The sequence below is a fragment of the Galeopterus variegatus genome, unplaced genomic scaffold, assembly GCF_000696425.1.
Source record: "Galeopterus variegatus unplaced genomic scaffold, G_variegatus-3.0.2 Scaffold5981, whole genome shotgun sequence".
NCBI classification, from domain to species: Eukaryota; Metazoa; Chordata; class Mammalia; order Dermoptera; family Cynocephalidae; genus Galeopterus; species Galeopterus variegatus.
Genome location: NW_007732092.1, coordinates 116,950 through 138,195, shown reverse-complemented (window position 1 = coordinate 138,195; position 21,246 = coordinate 116,950). Strand labels below are relative to the sequence as shown.

General features: G+C 39.7%; 1 protein-coding gene and 1 pseudogene across 1 annotated transcript; both read right to left on the bottom strand.

Annotated features, from left to right (window-relative positions):
- Positions 1 to 4,349: 4,349 nt before the first annotated feature.
- On the bottom strand, positions 4,350 to 6,135 carry LOC103605678 (annotated as a pseudogene).
- Positions 6,136 to 7,810: 1,675 nt separating this feature from the next.
- LOC103605675 (keratin, type II cytoskeletal 6A-like) lies at positions 7,811 to 12,957 on the bottom strand. Its single transcript, XM_008590295.1, is given in 9 exon segments — positions 7,811 to 8,325; positions 8,438 to 8,472; positions 8,669 to 8,889; positions 9,811 to 9,936; positions 10,428 to 10,592; positions 10,713 to 10,808; positions 10,937 to 10,997; positions 11,328 to 11,542; positions 12,418 to 12,957. Coding segments are annotated over 9 exon segments (1,695 nt in total). The 3' UTR covers positions 7,811 to 8,089.
- Positions 12,958 to 21,246: the final 8,289 nt, after the last annotated feature.

Here is a 21,246-nt window from a genome sequence, read left to right as displayed (position 1 = left end):
ATTTTACTGATGTTACTAGTTTTCATTGTTTAAGCTATACTTAGCCAAAATTAACTTCTGTAACACTGCTTTTGTTTTTATATCCTTCTTTGATGATTGAATCAACTGATTTTTCTTGTGAAACTTCCTTGTCTTGACAATAAAAAGAAAAGCTAATTTTGAATCGAGGCTGCAGTCCCCGGTGGGCTGCAGTCCCTCTAAACTTTATTCATGGTGCTTTGAGTAATTCTTTCCTTTTTTTCATCTCCATTACACAGAGGGAAGTGTAACACATAATGGGATATTATTCGACTATAAAGAAATGAAATCCTATCATTTGCAGCAACATGGATGGAAGTGGAGACCATCATGCCAAGTGAAGTAAGCCAGGCACAGAAAGACAAACACTGCCTGATCTCACTCATATGTGGAATAAGAAAAAAAAAAAAGTAGTTTACATAGAAGTATAGAGTAAAATAATGGTTACCAGAGGCTGGGAAATATGACAGAAAAAAATAAGGTTCTAATTCACAACACAAGAATTCTAAGATACCTTGGGTTACTTAACAACAGCAACAACAAAATGCACAAGAATAACCTGGAAACATTGAAAACAAACATTGAAGACTTGTTTCGGAAACCAATGTGTAATATACAGCTCTAATTACAATGGTATGATCAGACAAAGAGAGCAATTTGAACAGAAGAGAAAATGTATAAATTCAGTGTGGAATAAAAGTGGTATTTCAATGGAGGGAAAAGTAGGATATTTATTCATATGTAGCAGGAAAGTACAAAAATGAAAATAATAATTACCTAAATTGTAGCAGGAAAGTACAAAAATGAAAATAATAATTACCTAAATTGTAGCAGGAAAGTACAAAAATGAAAATAATAATTACCTAAATTGTAGCAGGAAAGTACAAAAATGAAAATAATAATTACCTAAATTGTAGCAGGAAAGTACAAAAATGAAAATAATAATTACCTAAATTGTAGCAGGAAAGTACAAAAATGAAAATAATAATTACCTAAATTGTAGCAGGAAAGTACAAAAATGAAAATAATAATTACCTAAATTGTAGCAGGAAAGTACAAAAATGAAAATAATAATTACCTAAATTGTAGCAGGAAAGTACAAAAATGAAAATAATAATTACCTAAATTGTAGCAGGAAAGTACAAAAATGAAAATAATAATTACCTAAATTGTAGCAGGAAAGTACAAAAATGAAAATAATAATTACCTAAATTGGGTTATAAAGTGATGTTATAATTTATGAATATAATATGTAGCAAGTAAATCAAGCTGGTTAACGTATTCGTCACCTCAAATACTTAATATTTTTTGTGGTGAGAACATTTGAAATTTATTCTCTTAATAATTTTGAAATGTACAGTACTGTGTTATTAGCAGTGTTCACCATGCTTTGCAACAGAACTCAAAAAAAAGAAAAAAATATATTCTTCCTGTCTTAACTGAGATTTTGTACACTTTGACCATCATCTCCCCATTCTCCTCACCCCCTACCCTCTGTAACCACTAATTACTCTCTGCTTCTATCAGTTCTATTGTTTTAGATTCCACATATAAGTGAACATGTGGTATTTGTCTTTCTGTGCCTAACTTATTTCACTTGGCATAATATTCTCCACTTCCATCTAGGTTGTCACAAATGTCAGAATTTCTTTCTTTTTTAAGGGGCTAAATAGTATTCCATTTATATATATATATATATACCATATTTTCTTTGTTCATTTATCTATTGATGGACACTTATGAGGGTACTTCAAAAAGTTCATGGAAAAATAGAATTAAAAGATACTACGAATCTTTCCATGAACTCTTGAAGACCCCTCACAGGTTGATTCCATAACTTGGCTATTGTGAGTAGTGCTGCAATGAACATTGGGGTCCAGATGTCTCTTCACCAAATGTATTTCAAATCTTTTGGCTAAATATCCAGAAGTGGGATTTCTGGGACATATGGTAATCCCATTTTTAGTTTTTTGAGGAAACTCTATACAGTCTTCCATAATGGCTGTACTAATTTACATTCCCACCAACGGTGTATAAGAATTCTCTTTCTCCACATCTTTGCCAACACTTGTTATCTTTCATCTCTTTCACAAAAGCGCTGGGACATATGGTAATCCCATTTTTAGTTTTTTGAGGAAACTCTATACAGTCTTCCATAATGGCTGTACTAATTTACATTCCCACCAACGGTGTACAAGAATTCTCTTTCTCCACATCTTTGCCAACACTTGTTATCTTTCATCTCTTTCACAAAAGCCATTCTGACAGGTATGAAATGATATGTCATTGTGGTTTTAATTGCACTTCCCTAGTGATTAGCAATGTTGAGAAATTTTTCATTTATCTTTAGCCATTTGTATGCCTTCTTTTGAGAAATGTCTTTATCTCTGAGATTCAAAAATGGTGCAACATATGCAAATCAATAAATGGAATACATCACATTAACAGAATGAAAGACAAAAAAGCACATGATTGCCTCATTAGATGCAGAAAAAGCATTTGACAAAAGTCAACATCGTTTCATAATAAAAACTGTCATCAAATTAGTTATAGAAGGAATGTACCTCAACACAATGAAAGCCATTTATGAGAAGCCTACAGCTAACATTATATTCAGTGGTGAAAAATCAAAGCCTTTTCTCTAAGATCTGAAACAAGACAAGGATGCCAACTCTTATTGCTTCTATTCAACTTAGTATTAGAAGTCATTGCTAGAGCAATAAGACAAAATGAAAACATAAAAGGCATCCAAATAGAAAAGGAAGAAATAAAATTGTCACAGTTTGTTGATTACGTGATCTTATGTATAGAAAATGCTAAGGACTCCAGCAGAAAACTATTAGAAGTAGTGAATGAATACAATAAAATTGTAAGATACAAAATCAAAACACAAAAATTGGTAGCAACACCAACAATGAACTATCTGAAAAAGAAATCAAGAGAAGAATTCATAACAGCTACAAAAAGAAAAATACTTAGAAATAAACTTAACAAAGGAGATGAAAGACCTGCACACTGAAAACCGTAAAATGTTGATGAAAGAACTGAAGACACAAATAAATGAAAAGATATTCATGATCATGGAGTAGGATAATTAATATTGTTAAAATGTCCATAATACCCAAAGTGATCTACAGATTCACTGCATTCTCTACCAAAATCCCAGTGTCATTTTTCATAGAAATAGAAAAAAACAATACCAAAATTCATATGGAACCACAAGAAAACCCAAATAGGCAGGGAAATCATGACTAAAAAGAACAAAGCTAGAGTCATCATACCACTTGATCTCAAACCATACTACAAAGCTATAGTAATTAGAACAGTGTGGTATTGGGAAGAAAACCAGACACAGCCTAGAAATGAACCCACAACTGATTTTCAACAAAGTTGCCAAGAATACACATTGGGAAAAGGACAGTCTCTTCAATAAATGGTGATGGGAAAACAGTTTCCATAGGCAGAAGAGTAAAATTGAATCCTTATCTCACACCATATTCAGAAATCAAATCAAAGTGGGTTAAAGACTTAAACATAAGACCAAAAACTCTAAAACTACTAAAAGAAAACATAGGGGAAAAACTACATGACATTGGTCTGGGCAATGATTTTTTTGGATTTGATCCCAAAAGTATAGGCAACAAAAACAAAAACAGACAAATGAGATTACATCAAACTAAAAAGCTTCTGCATAGCAAAGGAAATAATCAACAGTGTGCAGAAACAACATATGAATTAGAAGAAAATGTTTGCAAGCCATGCATCCAGCAAGGGGTTAATATGCAAACTATAAAAGGAGCTCAAACAACTCAATAACAAGAAAACAAAAAAGCCAATTAAAAAACAGGCAAGGGACCTGAATAGACATTTCCACTGAAGTTTTAAAAGCCATGAACGCAGCTTAGTGAGAGTACTGCATTATATATAATCTTGTTTTGTAAACATTTGTTTGTTGTAAAGCCATCAGATATATGTTAATTTTTCACGTGAGTATATGACAAGAAAATGTTTAAATCAGCATATAAATCAAATAATCTCTACTGGCATTGTTAATCTAGAAGAAGGTGGTTGCATAGAGAATAGTAAGAGCAAGAACATTTAGTCTATTCTTCCACATGGTGCTTGACCATTTGAAATAATAAAGTTGTTCATTGGTGGAATTTCCCACCAGTTAGTATAGGTTATATGCTATGTGATGGAAGATAGCAACAGTTAATTTTGTTTTCTCTTCAGTATTTGCTATAAGAGAAAAATCCTGAAGATTTTTGGGATTCCCAGTGCCAGGAAACAATAAAATGGGAGAGTATATTTAGCAACTAGGGTGACTTAGCTCATGTTTAATCATAATTTACATTCCAATTATTTAAAATGAGATATTCTTGATCGGGTTGAACATATTATGAGTAGAAATCTTTTTCCCCAAGAAATAGGATGGACAGTCTTTGGAGAATGGCCTTTCTGAATTGGGAAGTTTGCTTTCTCCAGATTTTGATGATTTCTCCAGTACTTTCATAATTCTTCTCGCCGTTTTCTGATAAATCACAGTCTTCTGGTTTCCTTTCTTTTTCCACATCTTTGGAGAATGGCCTTTCTGAATTGGGAAGTTTGCTTTCTCCAGATTTTGATGATTTCTCCAGTACTTCCATAATTCTTCTCGCCGTTTTCTGATAAATCACAGTCTTCTGGTTTCCTTTCTTTTTCCACAAAGTTTGGCAAGTTTTTCTTTATTTTTTGACACAAATTGAAAGATGACTTTGGTTTTATATACCCACTGAATACAAGATGCCATCTCAGGATTCCACTGGGATTTATGAAGGTCTTCAAACAGTTGGAACTTCTTCCTGCCTTTTCCTCCCTTTTGCTGGAGAACAGCAAGACATGCCAGCTGGTTTTCAGTCATGTTCTGTAGAGACTGATGAATATTCCCTTCAAAATAGAAGTCCACAGCACTGTTTGTTACAGTTCTCCAATTGTAGACAGGTTTTTCTATAGACAACACCCCATTGCAACTGGAATTTCCTCTGACATGAGGACCATGGTTGATAAAAGCCAAGTAATTTTTGTAATCTGGGGAGAACTGAAGATCTCCAGTTGAGTGTTGCCTCAGTACCTCAAAAGCCTCTTCAAATGTTTGACCCAGCTTGTCTTGTCAATACAAGTCATGCATCGTTAATGAGCTGTCAAAATGCTGTCCTTCAGAGTTCAACTAGTGTCTACTTGTATAAGGTGGAAATAACCTTCCCCTCCTCTGAAACACACATCTGCATCACCCATGCAAACATCCTTTAATCAATCACAAACATAATAAATAAATACAATGTCCTTTAAAAACAATTCACAACTCAAGTTCCTGCCAAGATGGCCAACCAGCTGTTGTCTCCCTTCCGAAGAATCAATCCTGAGAAATTGTAGAAACATATGGAAGGCATGGACATCAGGAACTACAATGAGAACCACAAAAATTAAGACACCCCCAGAGAGCCCCAGGCTGTTTTGAGCTGATCTGTGTTGGGGTGATGGGTAGCCGTAGCCTGGAGCTAAGGCCTGAGGTGGCAGCAAGGGGTGGTTTGGAGAGTCTTAAGTTTGGGCCTTGCCTGTTGTCTGCCCTTTACAGTGGAAATCAGGAGTTGCAGTCCAACCACCAGTGCCCTTGTCTGTAGTTCAACGTGAGGGCAGGTCTGTTTCACAGGTAGGGTTGTCAGATTTTGCAAATAAAAATACAGACAGTACAGCTTAGATTGAATTTCAGATAAATAACAAATAATTTTTTAGTATAAGTATGTACCATGCAATTTGGGGCATGTATTTACACAATAAATTTTTATTGTTTATTTGAAACAAATTTAACTGGGCATCTGGGCAGATCCATTCATAGGTGACTAGAATAGTAATGCCTACTCTAAGTATCAAGACAGTTGGCATCTCTTTGGCCTCTTCAGAACTGAGCACTTGTCTGGGCTTCACTTGAGGGTGGTGAGGGAAGCCTGCAGGTAACTCGCTGTCCTGGAGCTTTTCACACGGGGAGGGAGAACAGAGTCTGTGCCTAGCACACTAGGAAACTTCCCTACCAGCTTTGGGGCTTTGTACAACATGAGATTTCCTAACCTCTGCTTCCATCATGCCCTTGACCTCAAACACTAGGGCTGCAATGATAAAAAGGGAGGGAGGTCACTAGTCCCCCAAGGTCTCTCCAGCTCCAAAGCCTCTGCCTAGTGATCTGGTCAGCAGCCATAATGCTAGACCTCAACATGATTAGTGACCCAGGGGAGAGGGTCTCTGCTGTGCCTTTGAATTAACAAAATATTATTACAGCTGAGATGGCCATTGTTGTTCTTGTGGAAGCTTTCCTTGCTTTGTATTCTTCTGATTACAGGTAAGACCTGGTATAGAACGCCTGATCAGCCAGATTCTAGATAAGCTTGTGTAAACATGGCCGAAAAAGTAGTCTGTTTTTGGCTGAAAGTCAAAATTATAACCCTGACATTGATATCTGGGTAGATTCAAATGAATCTCTAACATCTGTTTTTGCTTGTCAAAATTTCTGTGAAAGTTTACCGTTGAAATGGTTTTTTGGCATCCTATCATCAAAGGAGAAAGTTGCTCAGCCAGAACCATCTCCGTACTAATGTGAATGACATCTGTCAACACAAACCATCTTTCAAACTCATCTCTGCTGACAGTACTCCAAAGCAAAATCTCTGGCTAATGCTGTTTTGAGATTTTATCAATTTATTTTATTGCCTGTTTACAGCTTCACTTATTTTCAGGGTTATGGAGTTATAATAAAGGCAGTCAAATTCACTGTTTTTAGAAGTATAGTCCTGTGAATTTTAATCAGCCTTTTCTAAGTTCTTTAGTTGAACCCAAGTATCTTTGGACTGTGTCAAATCCAATTCCAATATATGTAGCACTATGTGGCTTTAAATCCATACACAGAGATCTGGGGATGATCCTTTATCATACCAATTGGTTTGACTGATAGATTTTAGATGTTGTATCAAAACAACAACTTTGTGGCAAAAGTCTTAATCATAGAGATGAGTCAAGCATCTTGTCTTTTTACCAACTGTTTCCATTCTGCAGGATCGGTGCAGTGTTTTCCTGGGGAACTGGGGGTGGAGGTGGGAGGTGAGGGCAGGTGGGGTCTCTGAGGGAGTCTCAGAGATCAGGGTGGGGACCAAGCCACCAAATGATGGGACTGAAAATGAAAAACAAATGAACCTTGATTATCAGATTATGCTCATCCAGCTTCCAGGACCTGGCATCTCTTTCTGTCCTAATGTTTTTAAAGTCTCTATTTTGAGAAAGGGCCCAGAGTGTAGAGGGATGAATAGTAGCTGGTGATCATCCACCCAGAGAATACTACAGTAGCACATAATGCTGATTGACAGAGGAGGGTATGAAGTGTGGTGAGTTGTCGGTGGGGTGAGGGATGGCTCCCCAAAGATGAGGGACAGAATTTTGGATGAGAAAGTTTCTGAACCAATTCATGATCAACAATACAATCTAACACAAAAATTTTATATTTCAAATCTGCTTTATTCAACAGAAAAAAAAGAAAGCAAAGAGAGCAGAAAAAACAGTACAGGGACAGAGACTCCGTACATCACAGGCTGTGTCACACAGCATTCAGGGACACTGCAAAGGAAGATGAGGACAACTTACGTGTGAGCTGGGGAACTCCCGAGTGCAGCTATAATGGGCAGGACAGTTAGAAATCAAAGGGAAGACTCTCCATTTAGCAGCAGGACCCAAAATGACCTTCAGTTCTTAAGTGGGGCATACGTCATTTTCTTCTCTGAATTATGGCTGACTGATAAATCTGATAATAATATAGTAACATCAAAAGACTGCCTGCCTCTAACAATGACTGTTGACATTCTGGTGGTAAACAAAGAGAGCTTGGGTGGAGAAAGTGTTGAAGACGTGAGAAATGAGGGCACCAAGCATCTTTAGCTCTAACTCAGAGCAGGAGAGACCAGAAGCCAGGAGAGGACAGGGTACCAGAGGAGAGGGCTCTGCAACCACCGAGGGGCCTGAGGATTGTGGGACAAGAGCTGGTGGCAGGACTTCATTGCTTGTAGCCCTTCCTGCTGGAGGACGTGGTGGTGGTGTACTTGATGGAGGAACTGCTGCCCCCGGCAGAGGTGAGGCCACCCCCAATGCCTCTGCCACTGCCGGAACTGAAGCCACCCCCAAGGCTGTGACCACTGCTGTAGGAGTAGCCGCTGCCTCCACCCAGGCCTAAGCCACTGCCGACACCGCTGGCACCGCCGTAGCCACTGGAGACAGTTGACTGCACCACAGCTGGGGTGGGGAGGGGACAAGGACAAAGAAGACACAGTGAGCTCTTTCTGCCAGCCTGAGCTCAGTCACAAGAGTGCAAAGTGAAGGCAGGATGGCAAGCAAGGATACTTACAGATGTTGACTTGTCCAACGCCTTCACCATTCAGCCTAGGAGAGAGGAACACAGGGAGGATGAGACCTCAGAGAGCCATTAGGGGAAGCCTCAATCTGTGGAGCAGCCCATGGGAAACTGCTCTTTTAGGTGTTTTCCAGGAATAACAATGACGGCCATGACTAGTGTGCTCGGTGCCTCACAGCTTGAAGATGTACACAGACGTTTGAGGAGGTTGAGCGAGTCACCCACCTGCACTCCTCGCCCTCCAGCAGCTTCCTGTAGGTGGCGATCTCCACGTCCAGCGCCAGCTTGACGTTCATCAGCTCCTGGTACTCCTTCAGCAGCCGGGCCATGTCCTGCTTGGCCTTCTGCAGGGCGTCCTCCAGCCCTTCCAGCTTATTCTTGGCATCCTTGAGGGCCAGCTCCCCACGCTGCTCGGCATCGGCAATGGCGGCCTGCAGGTTGGCGCACTAGGAGGGGAAAGCAAGCGGAGTGGGCTTGTAGTGTGGTGCTCCACAGGACAGTAGCCCTGGTTCTTTCCCAGTGGGGAAGAGTCCTGGGACCCAAAATTGATGCTGAATGAGCTCTGACTGTTTCCATGCAGTGTTTTTCCATTCTGTAGTCCTTGTCTAGTCTGGTTCTTTTGACAAAAATTTATGACTCTTTTTGTTAATCAACCTGCATGAGAATGCGGTTCATTACTGGTGGGAGAAACTACAGTGGACACAAGAACAAGGGACAAGTGGAGGAAATGGACCCAAGGAGTTGTCTGGAATATTGTCCCCAAAGCTGTATCAGGACCATTTATGATGCTTTCATAAATGCCACAGTAACGTACACAAAGTTATAACCCTTTTAAGTGATGTAATGAGTGAATATTAACATGAGACTCTAGAACCTGTGCCTTCCTCCTACCTCGAGTCTCACACACTTGGGCAACACTACTCTCTGTCCTCTGCCCTTGCTTCATTCTCTTCTTACCTGGAATCTTGAGCAGATTTGCAACAATGTTTCTCATGCTTTCTAGACTGCCCTTTTTCGCACCAGCTTGTTCCTATGCAATTCCAATTCAATCAATCTTCGTAAGTAAACCCTTTGCAATACCTCAAGATTATAGTTTACTGCTGTGACAACTTGGGATTGGTTCTGTCCATATGTTTGTATCATGCTCTGGGTGAAATCCTCCTCTCCCTAACTAGTGGGTACCCACTAAGGGTAGGCACTACCTTTCCTCCTTGCCCTGGTGTATCTTTACTTCTTCATTTTATTTTTATTTTATCATTATCTGGTATATCTTCAATTCCCAGGAATTATCCCCCCAAGTGGTTGATGACTGCCCGATGATCTAGCAGGGAAGTGCTCCTTTTCTTCACCATTGTCCCCCACAGTACCTGCTTCTTGACGTGGTCGATCTCAGATCTCAGCCTCTGGATCATGCGGTTGATCTCGGCAATCTCCGTCCTGGAGTTGCGCAGGTCGTCCCCATGTCTGCCCGCCGTGACCTGCAGCTCCTCGTACTGCAGTGCACAGGGAGAGAGACATGGGGTTTATGGCTTTTCACATGCAAATGATCAGTTTCCCTTCTGAATCAGGCATAAAACAGACCTGACCTAATGGCTTCTCCTGAAGAAACTTTAGGAAAAGTTCATGTTGTTACATGGTTTTTGGAAAGTGTACAACTGAATCACAGTCTATCCTCTTTATGGGACCACAGACTGCCTAGTTCTCCTAGGGACTGGCAATGTTTTGCACTGTGTTTCTGAGAGTCAACATTCAGAGTGAAGCTTACTAAGCCTTTATCTATGGTAGCTTTCCTCCTGAATCTGTATGCTTTTGCTTCCTAGACTTGGGTGTAAGTTTTATAAATGTCTACTCCAGCAGTTCTGGGTACACATCCTGTAAGAGGACGCCAGCTTCCTTGCAGCAGATTTCTTCAATTAAGTCTGCATCCTCTGGTATTAAGGGTGGGACACAGGGGTTCCTTAGCAACCACCAGCTCACTGCTCACCTTGGTATGGTACCAGGACTCAGCCTCAAGCCGGCTCCTCTGGGCAATCTCCTCATATTGGGCTTCGACTTCAGCAATGATGCTGTCCAGGTCCAGGTTACGGTTGCTGTCTATGGAGAGGACCACAGAAGTGTCTGAGATATGGGTTTGCATCTGAGACAGCTCCTGTAGGACAGAAGATTGTAAGATCATCTTTGCCTTTGACATTTACAGAGGTCCCCAACACTGAGAATCTTTCCTTTGCAGATCCCCATCAGAGTAAATAAAGGTGGTGGAGATGCTTACTTCTTCAGAGAGGGCTCTCAGGAAATTGATCTCTTCTTTAAGAACATCTGCATTGGCTTGCAGTTCAACCCTATTCATGTAGGCAGCATCCATGTCCTAGGGAAAGAGTCAACAACTTGGGGTCAGCTGAGTTGACCAGCTCTATAATCTCATTGGGGACGGGGACACAGAGTCTTTCTTCCCTTTCAGCAAACCACTTTAAAGCCCGGACTTAAGCAGCTCACCTTCTTCAGAGTCACAAATTCATTCTCTGCTGCTGTGCGCTTGTTGATTTCATCTTCATATCTACAAGAAGAAAGGGGAAGAGATATTTAAGTCAGTGAGTAGTATAAAACAGAAAGGCAGCCTGGGATCTAACACTTTTTATAATTGACATATATCCAATTTAGCTTTTCTGCCACAGAAAGCCTAAAGATGATTTTTGCTGTTGCTAAAGTTTTCACTTTAATCTTGCTCCTCCTTCCATAACTTCTTTTGTTCTTAGGCAATGATGTGTGATTTTCGTTTCCATGGACATGTTTTGCTAAAGAGTCTGCCCATAGCTGGACCTGGTCGACCAGTAGTCTTAAAGAATGTGCTTCAGGAAACTGAGCCCATTTCCCTTCTTTCACTCACTTGTTCTTGAAGTCTTCCACCTGGTCCTGCATGCCTCTGAGCTCCAAGTTCAGACGGCCTTTCTTACCAAGCATACTCTCCATCTCCCTCCTGAAGCTCTTGATATAGCCCTCAGTTATAGACTCCACGTTCTACCTCACGGTCTTGGTGCCCTGCTCCTGCAGCAGGGTCCATTTGGTGACCAGGACCTTGTTCTGCTGCTCCAGGAACCGTACCTGGAGAGCAGACTAGATGGTCATTTGCCAGATAAAGGCAGAAAGAAACAAGTTGTCTGTGTTATAAGGCCGCCAAGCAGCTCTGAGGTTCCCTATGGTGCTGGGCTACTGAGCATGCACAGAGGTTCAGACAGAGTTCTGCTCCCCCAAATCTTTTTCCTTTGTACTCCAGAGTTCCAAATGGAGAAATTCCCTCATGGACCAGTGAGGTGCTCTCACTCTCTAATTTATGGAACCAATCAATGACTTTCAACATTTCTCCTCCTTCTCTTTACAAGTATAATCACAAATCTTAGTTAAATATAGTATTTGCCTTACACACTGCAGAAAGTTTATATTTCAGATAGAACTTCAGTTAAAAGGGGATGTCTAACTTCCAACTTAGTGCATGTCTCCTCTGAAGTAGTGTGGTCTCATCTTCATTCTCTGTTCCTGTAATATATTAGTATTTCTGTGGATTGCATAAATGTTTCTGAGTAATTTTTTTCTACACCAGTCACAATATTCATTTCCTTTTTTTCTTTTTTTAAAATTTTCTTCTCCCTCTCACCAGAGCCCTAGAGCTGTTTTACAGTGGCATTTTTTGGTGGTCTCCCAGACCCTTCTTTCTCTCATTGCCTTGTCTGTGCTTCAGGTTTAACAAAGTTGAGAGTTCTTGCTAGGCAGGAACAGGGACCATCTAGGAGTTTCCGTAGTTCTAAATGATTCCCATCACCTGCTGCCTGTTGTCAACACGGAGCCAAGCTGGCCTCCCTGTGCAGAGCTGGTCTGAGTCCCCTCTCCCTGTTTCCTATGCCTCCCCTGGTAGGAAGTTTGCTGTTTCTCCAACTCGGGACTCTGAAATCCCCTGTGGAGGGCTCGGTCTCATGTCTCACCTTGTCGATGAAAGAGGCGAACTTGTTGTTGAGGGTCTTGATCTGCTCCCGCTCCTCAGTCCTCACCCGCTGGATGGTGGGGTCGATTTGCAGGTTCAGGGGAGTCAGGAGACTCTGGTTGATGGTGACCTCTTGGATGCCTCCCGGGGGGCACACAGGGAAGCCAGAGCCGCCATATCCACCTCCAAAGCCAGCGCCACCACCGAGCCCAAAGCCACTACCAGCTCCACCGCCGAAACCAAATCCACTCCCGGCTCCAGCTCCAAAGCCAAAGCCTCCTCCAACTCTGCTGCCATATCCACCACTGATGGCACAGCTGCCCCCTCCAATGGAGATCCTCTTGGAGCCCCCCAGGCCATAGAGGCTCCGGCTGCCAAAGCCAGCCCCTCCATATGCTCCCCCGAGGCCTCCACTAGCCCTGGAGCGGGACATGGAGACACTGCTGAAGCCAGAGCGGCAGACCCCGGGGACTCTGGCTGAGCTGGCACTGAAGCCACGGTGGCTAGTGCTGTGGCTCCTCATGGTGGATTTGCTAGACATGGTTCCTGAAGAGAAGAAGGCTGCGCAAAGTGGGAGAGGCTGGAGCGCGGAGGAGAGGAGCAGAACTGTGCTATGTGCCTCCCGGCAGCAGTTTATATATGGTAGAAATGGGCTGGGCTCAGTCCTGGAAGGTGAGCTTGCAGGTTGGGAAGGGCTGGGCTTTACAAACAGTGAGATCACAGCAGGACTGTTAGAAAAGTTATGAAAAAAAAAAAAAGAAAAAGAAAAAGAAAAAAGAAAAGTTATGAAATACTGAGGGTTTTTTTTGTTTCCTTTAGCTAGGGAAAATTCTCCTGCCTCCAGTGGTGACTTCGTCTCAGACTATTCTCAATCCACTGAAGCTAGGGGTTAGTCCCTGTCTCTAGCAAACGTATCAGAATGTAATGAGTGCTGTTCTCTTTGCAGCTAATCTTTTGTACAGGCAGAGATAATGGAGATCACAAGTGATTTGCTGAATTTGCCTCAACAGGGTGATTACCATATTTCCCCAATGATTGCAAATGTTAAATGAGTTGTTTTTCCTTTTATGTAAAATTTCAAAGTAGAGAAATAGGACAACATAACAGACCCCTATATAGATAGATGTTACTTAGCTTAACACTTATTATCTCATGGCCAACCTTATTTCTTCCGTACTTCCACCCAGTTTCCTCAGCAACCCTAAATTATTTGAAAGCAAATCTCGGAAATCATCTTTTTTTAGTAAATAATTCAATATTGGTGCTTAAATGATGAACACTTTTAAAAATATAACCAAAATACCATTTTTATATCTTAAAAATTTATGTATTCCTTAACATCATGCCTATTCCATCTTCAAATATCCCTATTCGTGTTATTTTTCTATTTTGGTTGTTTAAATCAGGATCCAAATAAGCACCATTCCTATTATATTTGAGTGATATATCTTTTAAATAATGTCTTTTAAATCTTTAAAATTATAAAATCTCCCTTCATTTTTTTCCCTTGAAATTTACTTATTAAAGAAACCAGGTTAATTGTCCATTTTAATTTTACAGTCTTTGGGTTTTTCTAATTGCATTTTCATGGTGTCTCATTTAACATGCTACTGAGGTAAATTCAGAAGCAAACACTGCGATTTCACTATCAATTTATATAGAGCTAATTTCATTTGTTTTCTGTTTTTGAGGACGGCTTTCTTGTCCCTTTTGATATTTAAAAAAATATGTAAAGCACTTATGTCATTTCAAAGTAAAATATAAATAAGTTATATTCACATAAGTCTTACTGCCATTCTTGTGTGCTCTTACTATGCTGTTTGTTAGGTCAGCAGGACAAACAGAATAAAGGACTCTGAGCCAAACATTATCAAACGAGGGAGTTTACTCCAGCAAACCTGGAGGGAAAACTGAAAGATCAGTGTTCCACCCACGTACAGACTAGCAGAGGCTTTATAGGGATGGCCTGGGACGGGGCTGGGCAACTATTCTGAGCACTCAGCATTCCTTGATGGCTTTGCGTTTTTTTGTTTGTTTGTTTTGTACAAGATGTTTTTATCAGAGCACACCAGCCTGTACAAGATGTTCTTATTGCAACGCACCAGCCTGAGAGAAAGGGAGAGGGTAGGGGGACAGGGTGAGTTGTACCAGATATTCTCATGTTAAGCTTACTGTGAGACCTAATACTGTTCCCTCCATCCCCCACAGGTAATCATCTTTATTAGTGTTTGGCTGATCCTTGCATTCCTTATTTTTTAAAAGCATATAAGCAAACATGTATCTATATGTTAGTATTCGTCCTTCTTTCTGACTCAACGTTAAGTGTTTTAGTACGTTTGTGTGGCTATAACAGAATACCTGAGACTGGCTGACTTATAAAGAAGAGAGATTTATTTGGCTTACGATGCTGGGACAGCTGCATCTGGCGTGGGCCTCAGGCTGCTTCTACTCATGGCGGAAAAGTGGCAGGCAGCTGGTGGGTACAAGCAGATCACATGGAAAGAGGAAGCAAGAGAGAGAGAAGGTGCCAGGGTCTTTTTAAGCAACGAGCTCTCGTGGGAACTAATAGAGCAAGAACTCACTTACTACTCCCTCCTCCCCCAGGGAGAGCGTTAATCCATTCATGAGGGATCCACCCCCATGACTCCATCAGTTTCCAACACTGCCACACTCGGGATCAAATTTCCACATGACTTTTGGAGGGGACAACACATCCAAACTCCATCAGTTAAGCATTTTATAAATGCTCTTCTGGAACTTGCTTTTTTTTTTTTCCTTTTTGTCTTTTTTACTGACCGGTAACGGGATTGCAACCCTTGGTGTCGCGCCCACACCAGGGACTGGCAACGGGATCGCAACCCTCGGTGTTGCGCCCTGAGCGGGAACCGGTCTCCACATGGGATCCGAACACTCAGCGGGAGCGCCGCCGCGCTCCCAAGCAGTGCACTCTCCAGTGCGCCACCGGGCCGGCTCTGGAACTTGCTTTTATCACTTAAATATATGTGTGTGTGTGTGTGTGTGTGTGTGTCATTGCTTCTAGGCCTTGTTAGGTGACAGAGCGAGGAAATATACGTGTGTATACTAGCCCCTGTGATATGCATATTTCTATATATTATTATATGTAACCACCTGTGTCTATATGAAGCCAAACACAAGTTCATGCTGATGTCTCCAGTTCTAATTTATTACCGCATAGGTCATTCTAGCCTCTTCCCTTGCTTACCTGCAACCTCACACAACAGAAGTGAAAAACCTGGCTCCTCTTGGGCGGGAGGGGGGAGTGGGAGGAGGGAGGGAGGTTTCGGTGATGGGCCATAATAATCAACCACATTGTACATTGACAAAATTAAAAACAAAAAAAAACAAAAAAAAAAACCCTGGCTCCAACTACCTGCCATCCATTTTCTTAATTGTGCTATTCCACAGTATATTTTGTGATGGTTAATTTTATGTGTCAATTTGAATGGAACACAGGTTGCCAGATATTTGATAAAACATTATTCTGGGTATTTCTGTGAGTGTGTTTCCTGATGAGATTAACATTTGAATAGATAGACTGAGTAAAGCAAATTGCCCTCATGAATGTGAGTGGGCCTCATCAAATTAACTGAAAAGCTGAATAGAACAAAAAGGCTGAACAAGAGAGAATTCCCTTTGATGACTGCCTTTAAGCTGGGACATTGTTTTTTCCTGTCTTTGGGCTCAAACTAAGACATTGGCTGTTCTAAGTCTCCGACTTGTTGACTGCATATTTTGGGATTTGTCAGCCTCCAAAACCACATCCATCAATTCTTTGCAATAAATCTCTCTCTCTCTCTCTGTTTACATACACACACACATACAACATACATATGTGTGTGTATATATATGTGTATATATATATGTGTGTGTGTGTGTGTATATATATATATATATATAGAGAGAGAGAGAGAGAGAGAGAGAGAGAGTGAGCTTTATTATACACACACACATATATATAACCTATTGGTTCCATTTCTCTGGAGAACACTAATACACATATAGTGGTTTCAGAATTGTTGAGCCATACCCTATGAAAAACAACCTTAACGACTTCAAATACAGTGGTTACACATAGTTCCTTTTGCCTGTAGTCTTACAAATGCCAGTCGTTTCCAAAGTGACTTAAGTCAGGCTTTTTTACCCTACCCCTTTAATGAGGTTATTTCGTACAATTTGTAACACAGTTAGATTATTTCATCACATTGCATTTCATTCTGGTATCTCTCAAATTTAAAAAAATTTTTAAAGTTTCATATGTTAAGGTTTACTCTGTGCTATAAAATTCTGTGGATTTTGAAAAAAGCATTGTGTCATGATTTCACCACTGTGGTCTCATACAGAGAGATTCACCACCCTAAAAATTGGCCTGTGTTTCATCTATTCACCTTGCAAAGGCCTTTTGCCTTTCCATACAAACTTCATTCAGTTTGTTGTTACTTGCAAAATAGCTTGCTGGGATTTAGATTGGGATTGTGTTGAATCTACAAATCAAGTTAGGAAGAATTGAAAGCTTAATTATAATGAATCTTCCAATCTATAATATGGAATAGCTCTTCATTTACTTACATCTTTCATTTTTTATCAGTATTTTGTAGTTTTCCATCTATAGATTCTCTATGTATTTTTGTTAGATTTATGCTTTAATCCTTAAACTTTTGGTGCTATTGTGAATGGTATTGATATTTAATTTCAAATTTCAGGTCTTCATTGCTAATATATAAGAAAGTAGTTAGTTTTGTCTAGTAAACTTGGATCCTGCAATGTTTTATACTTGCTTATTACTTCCAGGAAGATTTTGGTGGATTAGGATTTTCTACCTAAACTATGATGTCACATGAGAATATGGACTGTTTTATTTCTTCATTTCTAATCTGTTCAACTATTATTGCTTTTTCTCATCTTGCTGCTCTAGTTAGGACTTCCAGTGCGGTGTGACTAACAGTAGAGAGAGAGGACATGCTTGCCTTGTTGTCAGTCTTAGGGGAAAAGGCCTAGTTTCTCACTATTAAGTATGATGTTAGTTATAGGATTTTTTTTTAGATGTTATTTACCAAGTTGAGAAAGTTGCCCTCTTTTCCTTGTTTGCTGAGTTTTTTTTTTTTTTTTTAACATGAATGGGTATTGGATTATGTCATATACCTCTTTTGTACCAATTATTATAATCATCTGATTTTCTTTCTTTAGCCTTTTGATGTAGTGAGTCATACTGATTGCTTTTGAATGTTAAACTAACCTTGCATATCTAGAGTAAATCCCACTTGATCATAGAGTAGAATTCTTTATATTCTTGGTAGTATTCAATTTAGTAATATTTTGTTGAAAGTTTTTGTGTCTATGTTTATAAGAAATGTTGGTCCATAGTTTCCATTCTCAAAATGTCCTTATCTAGTTTTGGTGTTAGAGTAATAATGGCCTCTGTAGCATGTGTTAGAAAGTGCTTCCTCTGCTTCTATTTCCTGAAAGAGATTGTAGAGATTTGGCACCATTTCATTTTTCAATGTTGATAGATGGTCTCATACAGAGAGATTCACCACCCTAAAAATTGGCCTGTGTTTCATCTATTCACCTTGCAAAGGCCTTTTGCCTTTCCATACAAACTTCATTCAGTTTGTTGTTACTTGCAAAATAGCTTGCTGGGATTTAGATTGGGATTGTGTTGAATCTACAAATCAAGTTAGGAAGAATTGAAAGCTTAATTATAATGAATCTTCCAATCTATAATATGGAATAGCTCTTCATTTACTTACATCTTTCATTTTTTATCAGTATTTTGTAGTTTTCCATCTATAGATTCTCTATGTATTTTTGTTAGATTTATGCTTTAATCCTTAAACTTTTGGTGCTATTGTGAATGGTATTGATATTTAATTTCAAATTTCAGGTCTTCATTGCTAATATATAAGAAAGTAGTTAGTTTTGTCTAGTAAACTTGGATCCTGCAATGTTTTATACTTGCTTATTACTTCCAGGAAGATTTTGGTGGATTAGGATTTTCTACCTAAACTATGACGTCACATGAGAATATGGACTGTTTTATTTCTTCATTTCTAATCTGTTCAACTATTATTGCTTTTTCTCATCTTGCTGCTCTAGTTAGGACTTCCAGTGCGGTGTGACTAACAGTAGAGAGAGAGGACATGCTTGCCTTGTTGTCAGTCTTAGGGGAAAAGGCCTAGTTTCTCACTATTATGTATGATGTTAGTTATAGGATTTTTTTTTAGATGTTATTTACCAAGTTGAGAAAGTTGCCCTCTTTTCCTTGTTTGCTGAGTTTTTTTTTTTTTTTTTAACATGAATGGGTATTGGATTATGTCATATACCTCTTTTGTACCAATTGTATGATGTTAGTTATAGGATTTTTTTTTAGATGTTATTTACCAAGTTGAGAAAGTTGCCCTCTTTTCCTTGTTTGCTGAGTTTTTTTTTTTTTTTAACATGAATGGGTATTGGATTATGTCATATACCTCTTTTGTACCAATTATTATAATCATCTGATTTTCTTTCTTTAGCCTTTTGATGTAGTGAGTCATACTGATTGCTTTTGAATGTTAAACTAACCTTGCATATCTAGAGTAAATCCCACTTGATCATAGAGTAGAATTCTTTATATTCTTGGTAGTATTCAATTTAGTAATATTTTGTTGAAAGTTTTTGTGTCTATGTTTATAAGAAATGTTGGTCCATAGTTTCCGTTCTCAAAATGTCCTTATCTAGTTTTGGTGTTAGAGTAATAATGGCCTCTGTAGCATGTGTTAGAAAGTGCTTCCTCTGCTTCTATTTCCTGAAAGAGATTGTAGAGATTTGGCACCATTTCATTTTTCAATGTTGATAGAATTTACCAATAAAAATATGTGGGCTTGGTGCTTTCTTTTTTTGGAAGGTTATAAATTATTGATTCAATCTCTTTCACATGTACACAGCTATTCTGATGATCTGCTTCTGCCTGTGTGAGTTTTGGTAATTTGTGTCTTTCAAGGACTTGGTGCATTTCATCTAAGTTATCATTTATTGACAAAAAGTTGTTTGTAGTTTTCCTTTGTTATATTTTAAATGTCCATGCACCACAAGATTTTGATTTAATTTAAATATATATATGTATGTATGTGTGTGTGTGAATACTGTTTTTTAACATCCTTTTTATACAAAAAATTGCTATATCCTGGATAATTTTCCTTGTCAGTTATTTCTATTTCCATTGTGCCTCATGGGTACATAATAGTAAGTATAATAAGTGGGCTTAGAAGAGTCATCACATACCTGCATCAGGGGAAGTCTGAACAGAAGGGGACAATGTGGGAATCTGCCCAGGTTGCTGGGGGAATGATTGGAGATAAGTCCTGACGCAGCAGGATCCAGAGACACACTCTACAGATTAGCCAGTCCAAGAAAGTGTCTCTAGTGTTGTGAGAGCCAGAATGTTAGTTGACTGACCAGTGCCCCTTATCTTGAGTTTTCCCTTCCCCATTCATAGACTTCAAACCAGCTCAGCTCACTCCTGAGAGAAGAATAGGACCATTTCTTCTGAGCGACACCTACTCTGTGTCTTTGAGTCTGTGTGAAAGGCGTAGGGTATGAAAAGGAGAAAATTTCTGTTTTTGTTTTGCCTTTGCTTCAAGAAATAAGTGCATCAGTTTTCTGTCTGGCTCTTTGGATCCTTAATTTTATCAGCTTTCATGTCTCCAATATCTCCCTGTTGTGAACACTGTTGTGATGCTCATCCATGTACATACGCCTTTCTACTGCTGTACTATTTCCTAAGGATACATTTCTAAAAATACAACTCCTTATGCACATAGTAATTGCTGTTACACATCATCAAGCAAGTTTTTTGCCATACAGCAAGTGTAAGTATGAATCAAATATCTTATTGTCTTGTCAAATGACTTTTGCTCTAAATGGCCAGCATGTTCTCAAAATGGGCATTTAGGGTGAGCTCTGGTGTAGAGAAAAAGTGGTCTTAGAGGCCAAGTCACAGGGACTAAGCTAATAGTCCCTGGTATGGACAGTTAAAACAGAGTGTACAATAATGGTGGACCAGGTTCCTCCCACACCACTTGCCGAAACTTAAGGGGAATTTGATCTGGGAAGAGACTCTGAAGGTCAAGATGTCATAATGCTATACGTTGAACCACCTGAAAGGAGGGGAGTGAAGCACAGGGGATTTGGATTATCTTTTAAATATAAAAAGGTGTTTGCAAGTTGAAAAATCTTAAGAAACATTGGCACTATGCATTATTTTATAAATCTGCTTTATTTAGCAATTGCAAAGGAGCAAAGAGCAGAGAAAACATCACAAGGGTACAGACTGTGTCCATCATAGGACTCGCCACTTGTGCTCTCACGGACACTTCAAGGGAGGTTCACAACACTTGAAAGATGGATAATTTGGGGGCCAATGGAAATGAAAGGAAAGTGACCCATTCTACAGTAACACCCCGGGAGGTTTTCTATAAAAAAAAGGGGAAGAGATAAATTTCTTATAATGCTCAGCCTCAAGTGTAGGTACTTGAAGGTGGAGATAAAAAATTGTGAGTAAATTATGATGTAAATCAGAGGTGGGCTTTTGGATGAAATGGTGGAAGCTCAGGTGGAGCAGGTATAGACAGAGAGGAGAAATGAGGGCACAAAGCATCCTCAGCTCTAACTCAGAGCAAGAGAAACCAGAAGCCAGGACAGGACAGGAAACCTGAGTAGAGGATTCTACAGCCACTGAGGGGCCTGAGGATTGTGGGACGAGCTGGTAGTGGCACTTCATTGCTTGTAGCCCTTCCTGCTGGAGGACGTGGTGGTGGTGTACTTGATGGAGGAA